A 19,504-nucleotide genomic window follows, 5' to 3' on the forward strand; every position below is an offset into this window, starting at 1 on the left:
ATACCGTATGAGAACGATGCTGCGAACGTTTCGATTGCGAGTAGAATCATCCAGCGATAAGGAGAGAAAATTTATTCCTTCTGCGACTGTAGACCACGTGACGTCTGTTACGACGTTCCTTAGCGTTTCCTCCTTGCGTTCCAGTCCGCCTTATCAATAGATTCTTTCCTCTCCTCCTGGAAAGCTAATCACGCTCAGCCGAGTGTCATTCAGGAGGTACGTTCTTACTCCGAGGATCGACCAATCAATGTCAACAGCTTCGATCCCGGACAATGGCATTCGCGACGATCATCTCCGACAGGCACGAGGTCCGATCAGAAAACTCTCGCCGCGGCGTTTATCGGCACACGGCAGGACGATGGGAAAATCTCCAAAAGCGGGAGCAGAGGCGAAGGTCGGGCGAAATCGTTCCCGCCGAGCGAGATCCCGCGAAACGGGCGAAGACGGAAGATACCGCGAGAAAAAGTGTTATCGCGACTTCCCTCCGTTCGGGAACAAAACGACGGACAAACCGCGACGCGGCGAGATAGGTAATCGTAAAAAATGATCGATAACCCCGAACGGCAGTAACGCTAGGGTCGCGTTATTACTGGGCTACTGACGCAATTGTATCGCGATACGCGTCGCAGGGGGTCCCGAGATGCTTGTTATTGTTGGTCCTCACTTTGAACGTTGCTCTTGCCTCCGCGCCCTCCTCTGCGCTCCCCCCGTCTTCGCATCGGCTCCCAATCGTCGATTCTTTTTCCACGAACCGTAATCTCGCGAATTATCGCGATTCAACGTCAACGACGCGTGCTGGATTTCACAGAGGCGCTCGCTGATGAAATCCCCACGCTCAATTTCTCGAACGTCGCTGGTCGCGAACCGCTCTGCCCCGAGCTCAGCTAGGAGCTGAAAGATTCATCCACTAGCCGCGGAGGCATCGTAGAAGATTGGCCGAAGCGCGTTCTGGGGAAGACTCGCGCGTTCTCGCCGAAATTCGACGACGACTCGTGCAATGATGAACAACTACGCGATAAGAGCGCGCGGCCAGTGAACGAAAATGCCCCGATAGCCCTACAGCCCCGATAACCCTTTTCCCGGTCGATAGATAGCCACGAGTCGAAATAATGAATTTAATCCTCCTCTCGATATTATTCACCCGTCGTTGCGTTTTTTTTTCATCAAGGCTACGCTGCAGCGTACCCTCACCTTGCGATACGTCGATATCCGGACGAGCATGTTTCAAGGAACAGGGGAAATTCTCAAGCGCGATCAATCCCCCAAGTAGGCGCGTTGCGGGCAAAAATTACCGAATCCTACATCGGACAGAAAGTAGCAAAGATGACGGTGCTCCAAGGAGGCGATTATGCAGACGTTATCGGAATCGAAAGCATCCGTTTCTGTCCCGAATGAAGTGAGAGGAGGAAAATTGGCGAGGAATTAGAACGACGCGACGGAGGGCCACTTTCCAGTATCTGATGACCACACGAATTCCAAGGAACACCCCGCTCGCGGCCCCCCTTCTGCAAAAGTAGGTTACGGTTCGCGTCGTTTCCTCGTAAAACGCCCTACGTGCATACTCTCGCGCACACCTACTTTTATCAGGCCCACTCGTGCCTACACGTTCCACCGAGCGAGCGTGTATTGCTTGTATACCGGCTCGGTGCGACGAGTCAGCTCTAACCGAGATTTCGACACGGACCCCGAGGTATTCCCTGATGTAGCTACCTTTGACGAAACGAGGTGTCTGTCTGCTCGTCATGGAATTCGTCATCGATTCAATTTCCATACTCACCGATGCACTTTCACATTCTAAATACGCGAGGTCTGTTAACTAGGGGGGGGAGACATCGCGTTATAGAAGAGAAGAGGGTGCGCGCTCGTGCATGTTCGCCCACGAGTTCTCCAGCTCCAAGATTATGGAAATCAGAGAATCCTAAGCTTCAATGAAAATCTTTGACCCGCGGCGTGCTCGCGAAGGCAGTCCCGCGGAGGACACTAACTTCGGATCGCTGTTGCATCACCTTCCACTTAATCATGTAAACATTACGCATCAAATTGTTCGGAAATGAATGTGGCATCTTTAGAAAAACAAGAAATTATGATAGCCTCTATCACGGAGAAGGAGCCTCAACGTAACCTCTCCGGTCTTTCAGTAAACACGGCATTTAAAATTCAAAGTGTTTTGAACTGATGCAGCGGAGCCCCTGATGAATCAAATTAATCGCTTGATTATACGATTGTTCGGAGCCGCGCTCTTCGGACATGTTCGAGGGATTTTTAAGGGCCAATTCTAATCGAGAAGTTCGGTGATCGCGCCCTGCCCCTCGTCTCTCCGGTGGCCAAAGATCGGTACTTTGCTCCAATGGAGATCGCTACTTACTCCTGCTGCTAACTGCTCACCTTCACCTCGTCTCTTACTCAACGATCGTGCCGAGAGTTCTACCCCCCCGTTGCGTAATTACCGCCGCGCGATCATTACCGAGTCGAATCGTCACTCGAGCGGAATAAGTGCGTATGCCGACCAACGTGAAGTCGTGTTCGCGTCGGCTGTCCGAACCACGAAAGCTATCGTACGGGGCGAAACGTGTTATCAGTCGTCGGCTTAGTTGAGGGGTAGCTCTCGATGCAACGGTTAAGTTCTCCGTGCTGACGCAACGCAAGTAATTACACCCTCCGCGAGCACGATCGCGCTGGATAGTGGGTAAACAATCGAAAGGATGCAGAGAGAAAATATGAAGATCTACTATCGCAGTGTTTCCCAACCTTTTTTCAGCCGCGATCCCCTTTTATAACATTCAAATAATCTGCGACCTCCCTTTCTCCATATAAGGTAAGTAAATTTAATGAGGTAAACAAAAGTAGGTATTTCAGAATATAATTGTAAAAAAAATCCGTGACGACCCCTCAGGAAACATTTTGCGACCCACAGGTTGCGAACCCCTGAACTATCGCGTGGTCCACGGGAAGTGTCGTAAGTTATTTTCCCAAAAATTGTTGAAACGTCCTTTCCTTAAAAATCGAAATAAAATTCGCCGAACCTCGCCTTCTTTACATATTACACCCCTCTTCATCTCTATTAAAGGGTTACCTAGCTTCAGGAGGTAGAAAAAGAATCGATTCTTTGGGAATTTATTTCAGAAAGTACATGCATATTTTTATGCAATGGTTTTGGTATTCAGATGGGGGACACTTTAGCAGGTTATTATATTATGTTTTGGTATCAAAATATTTAGTTATTGCAAAATTACAACTGATTTCCCGGAAGCTGTTTTTAGAAACACGTTTTGCGGTGACCACGATTTCTTCAAAACCACTTCACCAATCTTTCTGAAACTTTGTAGGTATTTTCTAGACATTCAAATCTAGTTGTTAATCGAAGCATTTGTTTTTCCAATGCACAGTTTTTATTTTATGGATGAAAAATAAGTGTTTTTTTCTACGAAAGTCGATCATTTCACTTTAAAGTGCCATTTTGTCCCAGATTAATATTTTATAAAACGGAAAGATTAGAGACTAGATAAACTATTATACTAACTAAATCTTCTTCGTTTTTATATTTCAGATAACCCAGTTCCGAATAATGTTGGTCACCGCAAAACGTGTTTCTAAAAACAGCTTCCGGGAAATCATTTATAATTTAGCAATGACTAAATATTTTATACCAAAACAAAATATAATAACCTGTAAAAATGTCCTTCATCTGAATACAAAAACCATTGCATAAAAATATGCATGTACTTTCCGAAATAAATTCCCAAAGAATCGATTCTTTTTCTACCTCCTGACGGTAGGTAACCCCTTAAACCTATGCTTAATCTTATTACAATAGAGACGCTAACGACAATAAATATAGAGCCGACGAGCCACGCGTTCCCGCCCGCGACTCGGAATAAATAATTATGTAACAGGGCCCCGATAGTTCGCCAACAGACGGTATCGAACCATACGTTTCGAACGGGGAGCAGCTTTTTTGGAAGTAACCTCAGATAGCTCCCCTTTACCAAGGAGATTACTCCGTTCGCGACGATACGGCCGCGGTTAATTTTAGAGCTTCGGCGACAAAACGCCTCGCCGCGGCGAATTTTCTGCGCCGACAATGGGAAACGCGCAGTAGGCCGCACGTGTGGGCACCAGCAGCCAAGGACCACGATTTTTCCGCAGGCCGGTTCAGAACGCTGCCGATAACGGAGGCAGAGAGCGCCCGCGGCTTTTCCGCGCGTGCTCGCGCGGCCGCGCTAGGCGCAGCGAGGCAAAGCGAGCCAGAGCTCGCGTCCTTGCGCCGATTGAACGTTGAACCCCGACAGTGACACGAGCGAGGCAGAATCTTTTCCGACGATCGTCGTGAATCATCGACCGGTCGCTAATCCTCGATACTCCTTGGCCATGCAACTTTTATCATCGCCAGTTTCGATACACCCGTAGGTGCTGCTACGGGAGAGAAGAAATGCAACCTCGGCTAGTATCTTAATCCCGAGCGAGGCTGCCAGAGATCGATCTCTCCGTGGAAGTCAACCGGATCATCGAGGAGCAAGTGTTTACCATGGTACGCAAATATCAGAGGGCCAAAAATTCGTAACAACACTCGGCACCAAGGAAAACATGTTATGTTCGCTTCCAAGTTCAAATGAATCAACGCACCATCGGCTATTTTATTTATTCGCCGCGATGCACGGTCGTCGCGCTACCGCCTTGCCTATTGTCGCCCCCGTTTACGTTCCATCCATATCGACGATTTTTCTCACCGGGCTGCGAGCGTGACCGCCGGGTGAACTTTGAGATCCTGACCGAGCAGAATCTCTCGGATCAGCGAGATACACGCACGAGGAGGAAACAGCAAGGAAAAGTCGTGCGAGGCGAGTAGGAAGCGTAGGAGAGAGGCTAGCGCGAGCCGCTTTAACTTATCGAATCTTGCGTCGCACCATCGACCCCGCCGACCCTCAAAACCCGATAAAACCATCGGCTTCTATTCGAAGCGTCGAATGCGTTCGCGCGTTATCGAGCGCTTTATCCGGTAGTCTCGTAAACCGAAGCATCTTCGGGGATGCCACCGTATCTGCTTCCAGAGTTGCTTGACCCTTTTGCTGCGTTAGATTTGGGGAAAGGGTTCCTCCCTTCGCAGCGTTCCTCGCGGCATTCCGGCACAGTGGCGAGCGGACGAAAATTTATTCACGCTTTTCCACGCGCGTGCAAACAACTTTAGTGACATCAATTGTCGCGTGGGTATCGCTGATATATTCTGGGGAATCCCCACGCTCTATATGATAGAGACTGTAATATGAACAATCAGTCGCACGTTTCTTACTCGTACGAACCGAGAAGAATAATAGAATAAGAACGAGCTTCGATCACCAGCTTTCGGTGGGTAACGAATCAAACTCCACAGTAGGAGATCTAAGAACATGCATCTAGCCAAAGGTGTAGCGAGCTACTCCAGCCAAATTATTGTCCCTAAAGGTTCAACCGTTCCACCGGTGACGCGTTGCACGCGGAAAAAAAGACATACCGCCTGTCGCTAAAAAAAAATTGCCTCGGTGGAATCCCACCCAGAGCGCCCAGTTTTCCACCGATATCCAGTCGGGATGAGAGCGAACCGCGCGGCAATTTCGACTCGCGAAAAGGAACGGAGAGTAGAAAGGAAAAGGAGTGAAAACGAAGAGGAAGAATTCACCGGTACACGGAACGGTGTCGACTCGAAATGTCTCCGGCGCAAGCCCGTGTGAATTATGCATGCATCGCAGAACAAAGATCCGATCAGAATTCGATGGTGTCTCGTGTATAATGCGAGATCGTTATCGCCTCTTATCAGGCCAGATACCGCTCGCGTACGCGCTAGCGTACCGTCCGCTCGCCTACCAACGACGAATCGCTACAATAAAAAAAAAAAGAAGAAGACCGAAAAGAGAAAGGAGAAGAAGCCGGATGATAATGGTGCAGCGAAGCGACACTAAGAAGCGATTGCCCGGATCGAGGCAAGGACGTGCACGACACGCAACGGGAAAAAGGGACCCGTGCCCGTCGGACGCCCTACTCCCAACCTGCTGCGCGTTCGGAGCTGATTACGCGCGGTTCGGGAACCGATGTATCGGCGCGTTCGGAAAAAGGGACCGTGGAACGGCCACGATAACGGGGTATGGGGGAGAGTGGAAGAATGTTATCGTTATCGGCGCTCCGTGGCGGGCAAACATCGGCCGCTTTACCAGAGAATCGCCAAGGAAAATATGCAATTAGACTGTATTATCGGGCCTCGGGATAACGACGCGTTCATGGGTGGTGCGATCCCGGGGCCGACCAATCGGCAAGCACGGTAACGTGCCTTACCCCCTTACACGTGACCCCTACGCCTCGGCTACGTCACTATCGCTGACCCCGCGAGCAAAATAATACGCGCCATCGCGTCGACGACGACGCTTAACGGGGCGCGTTCCCGAGGGGCGAAAGCCACGGAACGAGAGCATGCTTTCCACTCGCCAGCGGCAATCGAAATGTGACGTGCCCTCGCTTTTCATTATCTTTGCGCTATAAATCACGCGATACATCGACCATGGAGTACGCCTCCACGTGGAGCGACTCGTCGGCTACGAATTCCTAACGAATCGAGGGAGCCCGCTGTACAGCAAGGACTGTGCACTGTTTCCTTTAACCTAGTGGCGGTTTTGGACACCTCGATGGGAATCGCTTGAACGGTAATGAACTGTTCCTTTCGGGACTCCGGAAGAGGTACAAGATGCGAGGAATGTATAGGTAGAAAGTTCATCGTATATGGAGTCCATGAAATGGAATACAGTTCTAATGTGAATCCTCTATGTACTTGGGTTTCCGTATCAATTTATTGCATAAGTACTACTATCCTATTTGTAGGTATATCTCTGAAATAACATTTATCGTTAACGAGGGAAGGGCGTCCCTTCCGAAAATTCGCTATAAATGAATTGGAAAAGCTTCGACTCACCCTATTCCTTCGCTGTTTACTCAGGAATTCCACCGAGACGAGGCAGAGATTTCTCGAAGCTGATGTCGCGCAGCCGAAATCAGCGTACCACCAGCGCCACCGTGCGACAATAACTGAAACAGAGCAAGAAGAATAGCTTCTAACGTACCGATGAATGTTGGTAAACAAACAACCTCCTTGGAGTTGAACTTTGGGGCGATAGCAATGTTATATGAAATTACTTTAAAAAACAAACGCGGCTTAGAGGTGGCGCTAGCTAATCGTAATAGGATTACAAGCTCCACGAAGCCAACAATTCATGAAACGCCTAGATCCTTTCGTAACAACTTTATTCGCGAATGTACCACAATTTTTCCTCTTAATCCATGTAATTTATGAATATTAACATTCGCTATTATGCCCACACTTTGTAAATTACATCGCTGTGCTGTTAAATAAAGGAAATATGAAGAAAGTCGGGGATACCTTTCCGCTACAATCGTCCCGCGATCATTTCGCTCGTATAGAATTGCTCGCACAGTAACCCCGGGGAAGAATTGTCTGCAACCAGTCCACACTTTGTAAACAACACTCGCGACTTTGTTTTAAACGCACGGGACACTGTTAATTTGACTGCTTCACGCGATAAGTTGAAATTTACGAAGCAGCATAGGATCTGTTCGCGACCGAAATTTCAGACTGAAGCGTCGGGGTGGGGATTGTTCCTCCAGGAAGAAACAGCTCAAACGCGCGAAATTTGAATGCGTTTCAACTTCTTCCTACTCTTATACTTGTCTATCGAACGATTACTAAGAGGAATGTACCTGTAATACGAGATAATGAATTAGCAGCGTTGTTTCTTGATATTAATGTATACCCAAGATTGAATTAGCCAGGTACACGCTTATAAAATGCATTTAATCTTTAGAAATTCGAATGGGCAGCGTTTCTTCCGCCATTTGAAGAAGCCGGATGATGGGTGCTCAAATGTGGATGAGAAACGGTTCATGTTCGTAGTCCTCTGGTGGTAACTTTAAGAAATATCGCTGCAGAACGACAAATGCGCCCGCTGTTATTAACATTTCGAATTAACAAGATGACAAGCATTCAATAGTCAGGCTATCAAAAAAATGGCGCTCGCTGAAGTTTGCGGTCTTAATTCGTTTGTTGATTTTAACGCAACACGCGAAAGAGATTACTATTCGCAGGATATCGAAGCTTATAGCAGAAATTTTATTAACAATGCTCAGCTGGCAGTACCTCCATATATAAATGTAAGTAAAGTACTGGGAACGTCGACTTCAGGCTTCTCCAGAATCATCCTACATTTAAATTTGCTAAATCATGTGGTTGCTTTTTACTCGTTACGTTCATTTCATTCTTACGCGTGACTTTCTTTCGTAAACCGAGCTTCATTTTGCTACTACTTGGAATAATTGCGCTACAGATTTTACACATAGGTTAGATACAAACGTACAGTTTAATTAAGGCGACCAGATATTTTCTGTTCCAATGCGGGACAAGCAAAAAAAAAGCGGAGGTTAACAGATTCGTGAGGAGATCTTTTCCGTAGTTTATTAAAGCATTTACATTATATTTAAAAATACATACTTGTGATTATAAAGTGATACATTGAAACAAAATTAAAAATATTTCTTTTCACAACAAAAAAGTAGAGGAAACAGTAACTTTATGCCACTGCGAAAATGAAAAAAGGTTACATGTCCAATCCGGGACACTTTGCGGGACAAAGGGCCCAAATGCGGGACGTCTGGTCACTTTATGTTTAACCACATCTTTATTTATGTATAGCCGGCTGAAAATCTAGCCCGCCTGGCTCAAGGAACCGACGAGACTGGGAAACATCTGAAGATCAAATTCGATCATGGAACCACTACTTTGGGTTTCCAGTACAAGGGCGGCATTGTTCTTGCCGTTGATTCGCGTGCGACTGGAGGCCAATTCATTGGTAAATTGATCGCACACGAATTCATAAGGCCCGAGAAAAAATACTAGGAGATTTGTTCTTACAGGCTCATCCACCATGAAGAAGATAGTCGAGATCAATGACTATCTCCTGAGCACCTTAGCCGGTGGCGCTGCAGATTGCGTCTACTGGGACCGTGTGTTGGCGAAGCAATGCCGAATGTACGAGCTGAGAAATAGAGAACGCATTTCCATCGCAGCTGCCAGCAAGCTTTTGTCAAACATGGTGTACAATTATAAGGGAATGGGATTAAGCATGGGTAACTTTGTGTTATTTAAAATAAATAAAATTCTGCTTCTTTCTCGCAAAGATACTTTATGCAACGTTCGTCGACAGGTATGATGATCGCTGGATGGGACAAGAGAGGACCTGGTCTCTATTACGTCGACTCGGAAGGTACTCGTACACCAGGGAAAGTTTTCAGCGTAGGATCAGGATCGATCTATGCATTTGGCTCGCTAGACTCCGGCTACAGCTGGGACCTATCCGACGAAGAAGCTTACGAGCTCGGCAGAAGGTCGATCTACCATGCCACCCATAGAGATGCGTACTCTGGTGGTATCGTAAGAGGTACGTGATCGCGGAAGATTGAAATTTACACGGCACTCTGCAATAAATGCCTCTTTTGCAGTGTACCACATGAAATCAACGGGCTGGGTGCACATCTCTGACGAGGACTGTAAGGATCTCCACTATATGTACCAAGAGCAAAAGCAGAAAGCACTTAACTAATAAAAATTACGAACTATTGTATTCTGTCACACGTTTTCTTTAATAAAAGCGATTTTTAAAAACAGAATTGCCTGGGGTACTTATTAAAGAACCTTACATACGTATATTTATACTATTATATAAAATTGAAGTTGCATACTTTGAAATGCGGTTTCTCAGTAAATATGAATTGTACGCACAAGTGTGTTACATCACTTTGTTCGTCTTGGCGAGAGGAAAGTTCTAACGTGTTTATTTTTTTTTAAATACTGATTTTTAAATAATAGTAGATCGGGACACGACCGCCAGGCGGCTACCGGGCGAGCGTTTCTCGCTTGGAAAACAGCACCGCGGCGGGAATAAGTGGCCGAGGGCTCTCGAGTTTACAGATTGTGAATCAGTCACGCTAATATTTCGGGCGAAGCCGAGACGGGGGATGCTAGTATACTATATATTTGCATGTCGCGACTCGGCCATTTCTGTTTACAAAGTTTGTGTAATCGCAGAGAATTCATAGGTTAATGTTAATCGATAACGATGCGCGTTTTATAATTCACTTTCAAGCATCCTGGATAACTGCTGGAATCAGCGTTTTACAGAATGCAAGAGAGACAACAGATAATGAGAGAGAAACGAGTATATACGTAATACTACACGTCAAAAGCGGTATCCCCACTGCCGTTAGTGCCGTTGCCCACTTATTGCAGCGCCGGCCGCCATCGAGTCAGTGTGATTCGTGTCTCTCGTGGCGCAGTGCAGCGAGCGAAGCGTATACGTATTGTTTCCTGGAGCAAACCTAATTACATTTTGCTTTACCAGCCGGCGTTACAGATGTCGAGTACAGACGAGTGCAAGCTCAAGGGTGGACATCCTCCCGCAGGTAACTAATCGAATTCTAATCGTTTTTAGAAAGACAAGTGAGAAAGGTTAACGTGTTTACACGTATCCGTCGGATGACGTCGTAGTATGCACCTGCTTGTATATTTCAAGGCCATCCAATCGTTTTAACTTTCTACGATCAAGATATACGTTTCGTATGTTTCAGTAAAAGCGGGTGGCATGCGGATCACCCAGCATAAAACACCGAAGGAGGATCGTGAAATAAAGCCTGTTAAGGATGCGGACGAGAGTAAACCGTCTAGTAGGTAAGTAGATATCTTGGAAGTTACGATAAGAATAATGATATCTCCGCTATTCCATCAAGAACCACGAACTCAACTTTTAATCGCTCGATAAACAAAGAAAACACGATAAAAGCACGGGTGACCCTCAGGATAGCAACCGTATGTAACCAATAGTATATATAGCTTGATCCGCGATATCTGCCATATGCGTGATAAACGTCACTACCCGTATTGCACGATTAAATGAAACAATATGGTATTACAAAAATGGACACGTGTAATAAAAGCTCGTTATATATTCCACCAGGAGAGCGACGGTGCAAATGATAATAGCATTTTTTAGGAAATAAGAGAAGTTTATTTATAAATTCTGACTGTATTCCAGCCCGCCCAAGACCTTGATGATCAGTGGATTTCCTGCGAAAGGGAACGCAGACTTTCCTCCGGAAGCGGTGCAAGTCTTCCACGAAAAGCCGGTACCGACCCACGAGTCGCGCCCTATTCACAGTTCTCGTCCCATTGTCATACAACAGCCCAGGAAATGAGCGACGTGACAAATATTGTCTATAAAAGTGGGCTAAGAGTAGCCCACATACTCCACCATTAAATTGAAAACGAAAAAAGAAGAAAAAAAAGAACGATAGATTTATATGTGTGCGCGTACTAAGAGTATCTGAGCGATGCGATGATCGGTAATTCTGCGTGTTTAAAGTACGCTAGGATAAATGTATGATCTATTCCCCGGGAAGCTGTGGTTTTGTCTAATGCGAGGCGAAGCACCTCGCGAGAGTTTATTACTGTTATTAAGAGAGAAATGAATTTATTTTTAAAGCGCCGCGAGTCTCCAGCATCGGCATTTAGGCGAACGACTTACTCCGATTTTTCGAAGTATCGCCCGCACAGACTTTTGCAATACGCGACTTTTAGATTATTATATCGATAGCACCCCCTCTCCTCCCTCCTTATTTTGGTAATCGATGCACCTTATCAGGCGTGTTACATACTCGCGAGTATTCGTGACCGTCTTCGGGACCAGTATGCATTTCAAGGTGTAGTGGTCGAGCTATTAATAACACTCCGCTATGTTTTGTCCGGATGTCTACGCGTTCCTCCGCTCGGTTGATATATTTTAGGTATATCAGAAAAATTGTAACGCGCGGTGTTCTACCGCTACGATAGGAAAAGCTACTATACCTACTTTGCGAGCTGTGACTGTAACTCAAGCGTGTAAATGTCGAACGGGACTCGTAACGTTGGCCACAGTTTGTACGACGACTTGAAGGAAAATGTATAAAAATAAACGTTCCTATACGTGAGCAATGATTCGCCTTGATTTGTAGCCCGTTTCCCTTCCGTTTGCCCCGCTCTGCTATATAATACACGCCGGTCGGGGTTGGTCACGCCGTCACGCGATGTCGTTAGAAACCGTGAGTAGTCATAGTGACTGGTGCGAATTCCACAAACATAGCCGCATTGATGTGTCAAAGGCTGAATGAACAGACTGTTCGAGCGGAGCCTTCCTTCCTGATGTGGAAAGATGTGAATGCGTTACGGTCGGTGAACGCCGTTTCCGTCTGCTGAAAATTTTCGTGCGACTGTAATCCTTCCGATCACAAGTGACCAGTTCCGTCAAGCTCCCGTCACGATGTCGTCGAAGAACACCGAAAAGGTTCTGGAGATCGACACGCACGTCAGCAAACATTACGACATCGTCCGACGCCTCGGCAAAGGGGTAATGTCTCTTCACTTCCGTCCACGTTTTCTTGGCTTTTCCGGAATCTTTAAGCTGTGGATCCTTTTAGGGATACTCGTGATCCCTTACGTGCTTCTGCTCCTTGGACGTTTGTCAGAATTGTCAGCGTTAATATTAATTAGAGTACACTAATGTCCCCCGCGAGATTCACCGAAGGGTAATCATACGTCTTGCTCAAGTGTCCACACGCGCTCATTTTATTTGAAAACGGAGGTATCGAACTGAAACTTTCTCGTGTGATAGATACTGCGTGTGTGCACTTAATCAATACGTATCGTGCGGGCACAATGAAACGGTCACTTGAATAGTTTTAACAAAAGAATTTTATTACCTGATAACTTAAGCTACCGAACCCCGGTATCGGAGTAGATGTACGCCGAAGGAATTGTACAAAATTGTTTATACGACGACAGGTATATTGATCTATAGAGCGACGCGAACATCCGAGAAAAAAAAGCTGCCGTATATACGTAAAACTATCAATAACGGTGGTTGCGGTGCCTACATCGCGTAAAAGTATAGCCGGGGTCAATCGATACTCGTGCCCCGCGTTAACAGTCACAATCATGACGACGGGTACCGGAAGTAACAACCACTTAACGACGATACGGAGTAAAGCTTCTGTTAAACGGCGGGGAGCGAGCGACGCCCGTGATCGACGTGTTCGTTTCGCAGGCATACGGTATAGTATGGAAGGCAATCGACAAGAAAAACAAGGAGACGGTGGCGGTGAAGAAGATCTTCGACGCGTTCAGGAACCAGACGGACGCTCAGCGGACGTTCCGCGAGATAATGTTCCTACTGTCGTTCGCCAATCACGAGAACATCATACGACTGATCGGTCTGCACAAGGCGAACAACGACCGGGACATATATCTCGTGTTCGAGTACATGGGTGAGTTTAACCCGGTCCGAGGAGGAGAATCCACGGAGGTCACGTGCCCGCGGCGATTCCCAGACATTTCGCCTGAAACACGTTTCGGCCCGTTTCCCCAGAAACCGATCTCCACAACGTCATTAAGAAGGGCAACATCCTCAAGGACATCCACAAGGTCTTCATCATGTATCAGCTGTTTAAGGCGATCAAATACATTCATTCGGGGAACGTGATACACAGGGACTTGAAAGTGAGTCGGATCTCAGCGCGATTCTCGTTGACACCTGTCTCGAGCACACAGTCACGCGTTCATATTCCATTTTCAGCCGTCCAACGTTTTATTGAATGCCCAATGCCACTGTAAGATCGCCGATTTCGGTCTGGCGCGATCGGTCACTCAGATCGGCGAGGGGGATGGCGAGACCGCCAGCGATCCCACCCTCACGGATTACGTGGCGACCCGCTGGTACCGGGCACCGGAAATTCTCATCGCATCCAAAAGGTATTCCACTGTTTCTCAAGGTGGTTCGATTTCAGATGAGTTTTTATCCTCCTCTGGCTACCGATGACACTTAGGTACACGAAGGGCATCGACATGTGGTCCCTGGGTTGCATCCTCGGCGAGATGCTTCTTGGAAAGCCCTTGTTCCCTGGCTCGTCGACGATTAATCAGGTGGAGAGGATAATGGCCACTCTGCCGATACCTACCAAGCAAGGTAATTCCCACCGATGGTATTTAGGGTGCACGTTGGAAGGCAGCGAATGCTCGATCTTCTTGGGCGAACTTTCCAGATCTGATCTCGGTTAGCGCCGGCTACGGGACTAATTTGTTGGAGAAGACACCGAGCGGGCCGAGGCGTTCTTTGAAGAATCTGCTGCCGGAGGTGTCGGAGAAGGCGTTGGACCTTATCGGCAACCTGATAGTCTTCAACCCCAATCGCAGATTAACGGCCGTGGAGGCTTTGGAGCACCCTTACGTGGCTGAGTGCGTACGACTTTCAACGATCCCTTGACCATCAAGCATCTTTCGCAATCCTCACCTTAACGATTTGTCTCTGTGCAATCACAGAGCCCTCCCACTCCGAACCCCGCGATAAACGGTGGATTATTTCTTTAACGACGGTGATTTCTTTCGCAGTTTTCACACGAGGAGCAACGAGCCAGAACGAGGATCCAGCGTGGTGCCGCTGCTCAGAGACGATGTGCAGCTCTCCGTCGACGAGTACAGAAACAAGCTTTACTCGATGATGGACGAGAAGCATCGAAAGCATAAAAATATGTGAGTAAACCGCTCCGCGTGGCTAAAGGGACCATTTAGCTCCGTCAGCTAAAAGGGTGGCTCGTCGACAGGTCCAAGTCCAGGATTAGGCGACTTTCGGAGCACATCAGGAAGGAAACTGCTGTCGATAATTGCAACCCCGTGATTGGTCAGGGCGACGCGGCCGTTGGCAGAGACCCTGCGCGTTCGTACCAAGATTTACGCAAGGAGAGGAACAGAAGCAACGTGTACGAACCTTCCTGCTTAGAAGGTAAATGAAACTGCGTTCATGTCGAAAGAAATCGATCGAACGGTCCACCTTTCGTTTAGCCCGTGCACAGCTGCCGAGCAGAAAGACGTCGCGGCAGTCGCAAATCGACAGTGGCGAACGTATCACGAAGACGAGGACGATAAGCACCTCCATGGAGCCGCAGATGCACGCTAGCGTCAAGAACCTTCGACCAACGGGTAATTCTCTTTAATCCAGCTAAATAATATCCGCGTAATTTTTTACTGCGCACGCTGACGAGGCTTTGCAACATCCAGCAGCTAAAAGCGTGGCGACGCAGTACACGTACAATTTAATGAATGGCAGCGCGAGCAACCTGACGCCCAGCGCAACCAAAAGCTGCCTGTACCTGAACCAGCAGCAACGGCCGCTGTCAAAGTCGCAGCGTTCCATACAATCCGACCAAGTAGCGGTGGTAAGGGAATCGCTTAAAACGTCCTCTCAATACTCTCTGTCTTCTCAGTATTTACAATCCGCCGTGCTCTCCGCAAACGAGTAAACGGACCATTCTATGGTTACAGGCTACGTGTCGCGTGGGATTCATTTAGGTACTGTAATCATTTATAAGCCCCCACAATTCACGCTTCTCGCACACAGAACCCGTACCCCTCTTCGTGTTCTCCCCACAACCGTGCCGAGCGATTTCTTTTGCCCGCGGCTTGTCTGTGTCTCGATGTTCCTTTCCGCGGATCACACGCGCCGCAGAACTTTAAGCATTTCCCTCTCCCTAAGTGGAAACTCACGATTTCAGTGCGCACCGGCGGCGAGACTCGGCCAATTAGCCCAAGGTAGCCGGACGAAGTTACGGAGGAACGGTAAGCAGGTCCGCGCCACGGCTCAACTCGCAACGGAACCGAGCTGGCGCGAGGAGAGCCGCCAGAAGATTTCGCCTGCTCGCGACAGTCCCAATGGTCACACCAAGTACCTCGCCAGGACGTCGAATAACGTGGCTCGCTACTACCTCAGATCCAGCGGCAGCAGCAACGGCATAAATGCCAATAGCAGTAACGCGAACAGTGCCGAGTCCTTGTACGCTTCGTGCCATTCCTCGTCGAAGAGCCAGGCCATCCGGAACTACTTGAACCAAACTGTACCGCCGCGCGTCGAAGAGAAATCGTCCCCTCTCTATCGAGCTAGAAACAACGCGGACGATCGACTAATCCTGCGGAACGACGCTGGGAACATCGACAGACCGCAGCCTTCGAATTACCCTCTGGTCGGTAATAACCGATCGTGGAACGCGAATTCGAATCGCAGCTACGCCGCGAGGACGCAATCGAGGCACAGCGATGGGAATGCCACCGGTGAAAAGAAATCGACCCCGTCGGTGCGCGACTCACGGCCACTGGACGGCTACAGGCAAAGTCACGGCGTGATAACGGCCTCCGCCTACAAGGACTTACGAACCGGAGCTATAAGATGGTAGAATATCGCTGGGCAAAAGCTTTCGGGGGAAAGAACGACGGCAGACTGATTGGATTTCCGACGCTAAGAGGACACAGACGAATATTTTTATACGAATCCCTCCCTCGAGTAGTTTAGGCAAATGGAGCTCTCGAAATCATTGCGGATCGGCTTGGTCCCGGCCAATTTATCCAACGCCACTCAAGTTCCCACGCACCCCCGATGTGTTAAGTTACCGAGGATCGATGATCGTTTAAGTACCACACACACGTGTTCCGGCGGGATACGAAACGTATGTAACAGCGGCCGTTCTTTTCCTCGGAAGCTGCGAAGCGTCGCGCAGACGAGTTAACGTTCCTAAATCAATTTTGCAAGAAATCAATGAAACCGTAACGATGCCGCACGATCGGTACATCAGATTCCCACGGGGTAGGGGGGTTGGAAACTGCCAGGAGCCTCTTTACGAAGAACAGCAAACGATAGCAAACCTATAAACGATCCCGTGGCGAAAGGTACTTTAAGCTCTTAGGTAAGAAGAATCTTGCGAAATACGGTCTTTTTATAACCTTAGGATAAGGATAAAAAGAGAGAGAGAGAGAGAGATTAGGAGAGTACGAAAAAGAGAAATAATCAAAATTCAATCTCGCCTGCTTCGCGGAGCCGACTCTCGTCCTCATTCTCCTCGGAACCGTCGGCTTGGATATAAAATTCAATCGAGGGGAAGATAATCTCTGAAGTCTGATTAGAGGTCGCGTTGGAGTTCGAGTGAACCGCGAGAATGCAATAATGCGAGACAAAAAAGTGCGCGAGTAAGCTGAAGCCAATTGACGCCGGGCCAGAAGGGTGGAAGCCACAGAAGCGTCCACCCTTCCTTCTTCCCGGCAATCGTGTATCCGTTGACAATTAAGCGTGTAAATTCCTTTGTAATATACTTGTTTTTCTATATACTTGATTGCGATACGGTCTAATCTCCAACGTACTACCTTGTTACTCGTTCCCTGGCTCTCCGCGTCCCGATCAAAAGCTCCACGATTGCCTCCGCGGCGCTATCGCAGCGAGTGCACCCCTTGCGCCGGGAAACGAGACAGCCGAGTTTCCCATTTTCCATGATGTAAGGACATTAGGTGTGCTCGTGCGCAGCCTTCCAGATTAGCCAATAACGTGCCCTTCCCAAGATCCTCCATGTTGGATTGTCAACTAATAGTGAAGAATTAATTCATCATCATTCTGATAACGCTTCCGCACACTTCTGTATTCATACACATGCATATATTAATATGGCGGAAAGTGGGAATGCGCGGTGAAAGACGAAAATGAGCTGCTGATTGAGCACACCTATTGTCCTCGCATCATCCCATTTTCCATTCTAGCGGCTCGATTCGAGTCACGCGCTCTTGATACCCAGCAGTTTTTTATTCGCGGATCCAAAAGATCGCTGAGAGGAAAGTCGCACCCGACCCCTCTGCTATCCAGCTCTCACACGAGATAATATAATTTTCCTCGCGCAGCTAACAAACCTCCCCCTGTCCCTCGAGTCTGCTCCACCTTGCTCAAAGGAAAGCACTCGGCGACTTTATGCACGGCAGCCTGCTCGTCCTCGATCACTGACGCGTCTCCAGACTATCATAAATCACATCTTTCCCCGGAACAAGCTTTTTATAGCGTCGAGCGATATTTGCGCGATGTACACAGATCGATACAGACGTTTTCATAGAAGTATCGAGGAGGCTCTCTCCACCCCAGAGCTCACAACGCGCGCGGTTTGTTTCGTGGGTCGGGCGAATGTTCGCGCCGCGAGCGTTCAAGTGTGCCAACCACCCACGCGTGACACCCCCTTCTCCATTCAATCACGTTTCTTTCACCCTCAGCGATTCGAGTTCCTCGGACTCTCCGCATCTCGGGAAGAATCCCATTGACCCGTATTACCCACGGCTACCTGCGCCCGACCCTCGTCGTTCATCGACAGGTGCGTCGCCCTTTAGCAACGGATTAGACGAAGGCGCTCGAAATCTTTAAATAAAACGTACAGATCGATCCACGCGGAGTATAAACGAACCGAAGCTCGATTTCAGAATTATTCGCGGATCGCTCGGTTACCACAAACAACGCCAGTTGGGAATAAAAATAGCGAGCTTGTCAAAGATGCATCGCGCCCGCTGAAAAATTCACAGGGTCGAGGGGTAACGTGTCTATATCAATCCGTTGTCCTACTTTTGGAGCATCGAATTTTCGCTGAACCTCGCTGAAAATTATACGCCCCCTCCTATTCGCGGTGCGTTTTTATCGGGACCAATTCAATTGAAATTTAATCGAGCTGGGTAATGCGCCGCCGACGTCAGCCCGTGGGACGAAAGCGTTTGTTAGCCGTGGACAAATGTTTACAGACCGCCGACGTACGGCTGTGCTCGTTCTGGTCGCGTCTCCACTCCACGCGGCTTCTTATCCGCCCTTACGCCGGCAGCTCTGCCGACGGTGGTTGAAACGGGTGGAGCGCGAGCGACGTTTTCGTAACTGTAACAGGCTCTCTGTTTGTCCCTTTCTTCGCCCTCCACTCGGGCTAACAAACATACCCCTTCCGTTTAATCTCCCGTTAACTACCTCCGTCTACCATTCCCACGTTCCACGTTCAAGAAACTCTCGCCAAAGAACTGTACCCCCAGGAAATCAGAAAAGAGGATATTCGAATGAGTAAACTCACTCGTGAAATAATCCTCGATCCGCCTCACCGCGTTTCGCGCGACGAATACGTATCGACACGGGATATATATCGGAAGCAACGGGTGCAAATTAGTCACCCCCGATCATCGTCGCGTTTCTGACAAGGGATGACCCCGAACCCAAAAATTCAAAAAATTATGAAACTTTGTGAATATGGAGGGAAATTACTCCTGATTATAACGCAATCTTTGTTTGCTGCCCAAATTCACTCTAAGGGGGTGTAATTGACCACTGAAAATTCGGCTGTTTATCGATTTTGTGTTATAACTCGCAGAATGTAAGAGATAGAAAGAAAGTTTCAAGACAAAAGTTATTTCTTTTAACTAGATCTATCATTTGCTAAAAAAATTATTTTACAATTCACGAGTTATAACAAAAATCAGAAAATAACCGGATTTTCAGTGGTCAATTACACCCCCTTAGAGTGAATTTGGGCAGCAAACAAAAATTCCGTTATAATCAGGAGTAAT

General features: G+C 47.9%; 4 protein-coding genes across 7 annotated transcripts in view; 3 read left to right on the plus strand and 1 right to left on the minus strand.

The window, feature by feature from the left end:
- The window catches only part of Lolal (longitudinals lacking protein-like), a 69,159-nt gene extending 61,614 nt beyond the window's left edge, over positions 1-7,545 (minus strand). Inside the window, exons 1-2 of the mRNA XM_076816713.1 lie at positions 7,400-7,545; positions 6,935-7,047 (exon numbers count right to left, since the gene is read on the minus strand). The gene's annotated coding sequence lies outside the window, so the exon portion shown is untranslated. The remainder of the gene's footprint in view (positions 1-6,934; positions 7,048-7,399) is intronic.
- A 456-nt stretch (positions 7,546-8,001) lies between these two features.
- On the plus strand, positions 8,002-9,699 carry Prosbeta5 (Proteasome beta5 subunit). The gene is made up of 5 exons (XM_076816180.1): positions 8,002-8,187; positions 8,726-8,882; positions 8,947-9,159; positions 9,237-9,470; positions 9,532-9,699. The coding sequence occupies exons 1-5, from the start codon at positions 8,044-8,046 to the stop codon at positions 9,630-9,632; spliced, it is 849 nt and encodes a 282-aa protein (XP_076672295.1). The 5' UTR covers positions 8,002-8,043; the 3' UTR covers positions 9,633-9,699.
- Positions 9,700-10,307: 608 nt separating this feature from the next.
- Positions 10,308-12,055, plus strand: LOC143371093 (death-associated protein 1). Its single transcript, XM_076815960.1, has 3 exons — positions 10,308-10,491; positions 10,657-10,756; positions 11,121-12,055. Exons 1-3 carry the CDS (start codon positions 10,443-10,445, stop codon positions 11,278-11,280), a joined length of 309 nt encoding a protein of 102 aa, XP_076672075.1. The 5' UTR covers positions 10,308-10,442; the 3' UTR covers positions 11,281-12,055.
- A 119-nt stretch (positions 12,056-12,174) lies between these two features.
- LOC143371075 (extracellular signal-regulated kinase 2) lies at positions 12,175-17,418 on the plus strand. 4 transcript variants are annotated; one of them, XM_076815927.1, is made up of 12 exons: positions 12,175-12,467; positions 13,164-13,383; positions 13,485-13,615; positions 13,692-13,867; positions 13,942-14,081; positions 14,158-14,350; positions 14,504-14,644; positions 14,716-14,894; positions 14,954-15,091; positions 15,170-15,327; positions 15,434-15,460; positions 15,664-15,799. In XM_076815927.1, the coding sequence occupies exons 1-11, from the start codon at positions 12,381-12,383 to the stop codon at positions 15,458-15,460; spliced, it is 1,590 nt and encodes a 529-aa protein (XP_076672042.1). In that variant the 5' UTR covers positions 12,175-12,380; the 3' UTR covers positions 15,664-15,799. The 4 variants fall into 4 exon arrangements, with proteins under 4 accessions (XP_076672042.1, XP_076672040.1, XP_076672038.1 ...); XM_076815925.1 differs by having other exon boundaries at positions 15,170-15,460; positions 15,664-15,785; XM_076815923.1 differs by lacking the exon at positions 15,434-15,460 and having other exon boundaries at positions 12,203-12,467; positions 15,664-17,418.
- The last annotated feature ends 2,086 nt before the right edge of the window (positions 17,419-19,504 follow it).

The sequence above is a fragment of the Andrena cerasifolii genome, chromosome 7, assembly GCF_050908995.1.
Source record: "Andrena cerasifolii isolate SP2316 chromosome 7, iyAndCera1_principal, whole genome shotgun sequence".
Taxonomy (NCBI): Eukaryota; Metazoa; Arthropoda; class Insecta; order Hymenoptera; family Andrenidae; genus Andrena; species Andrena cerasifolii.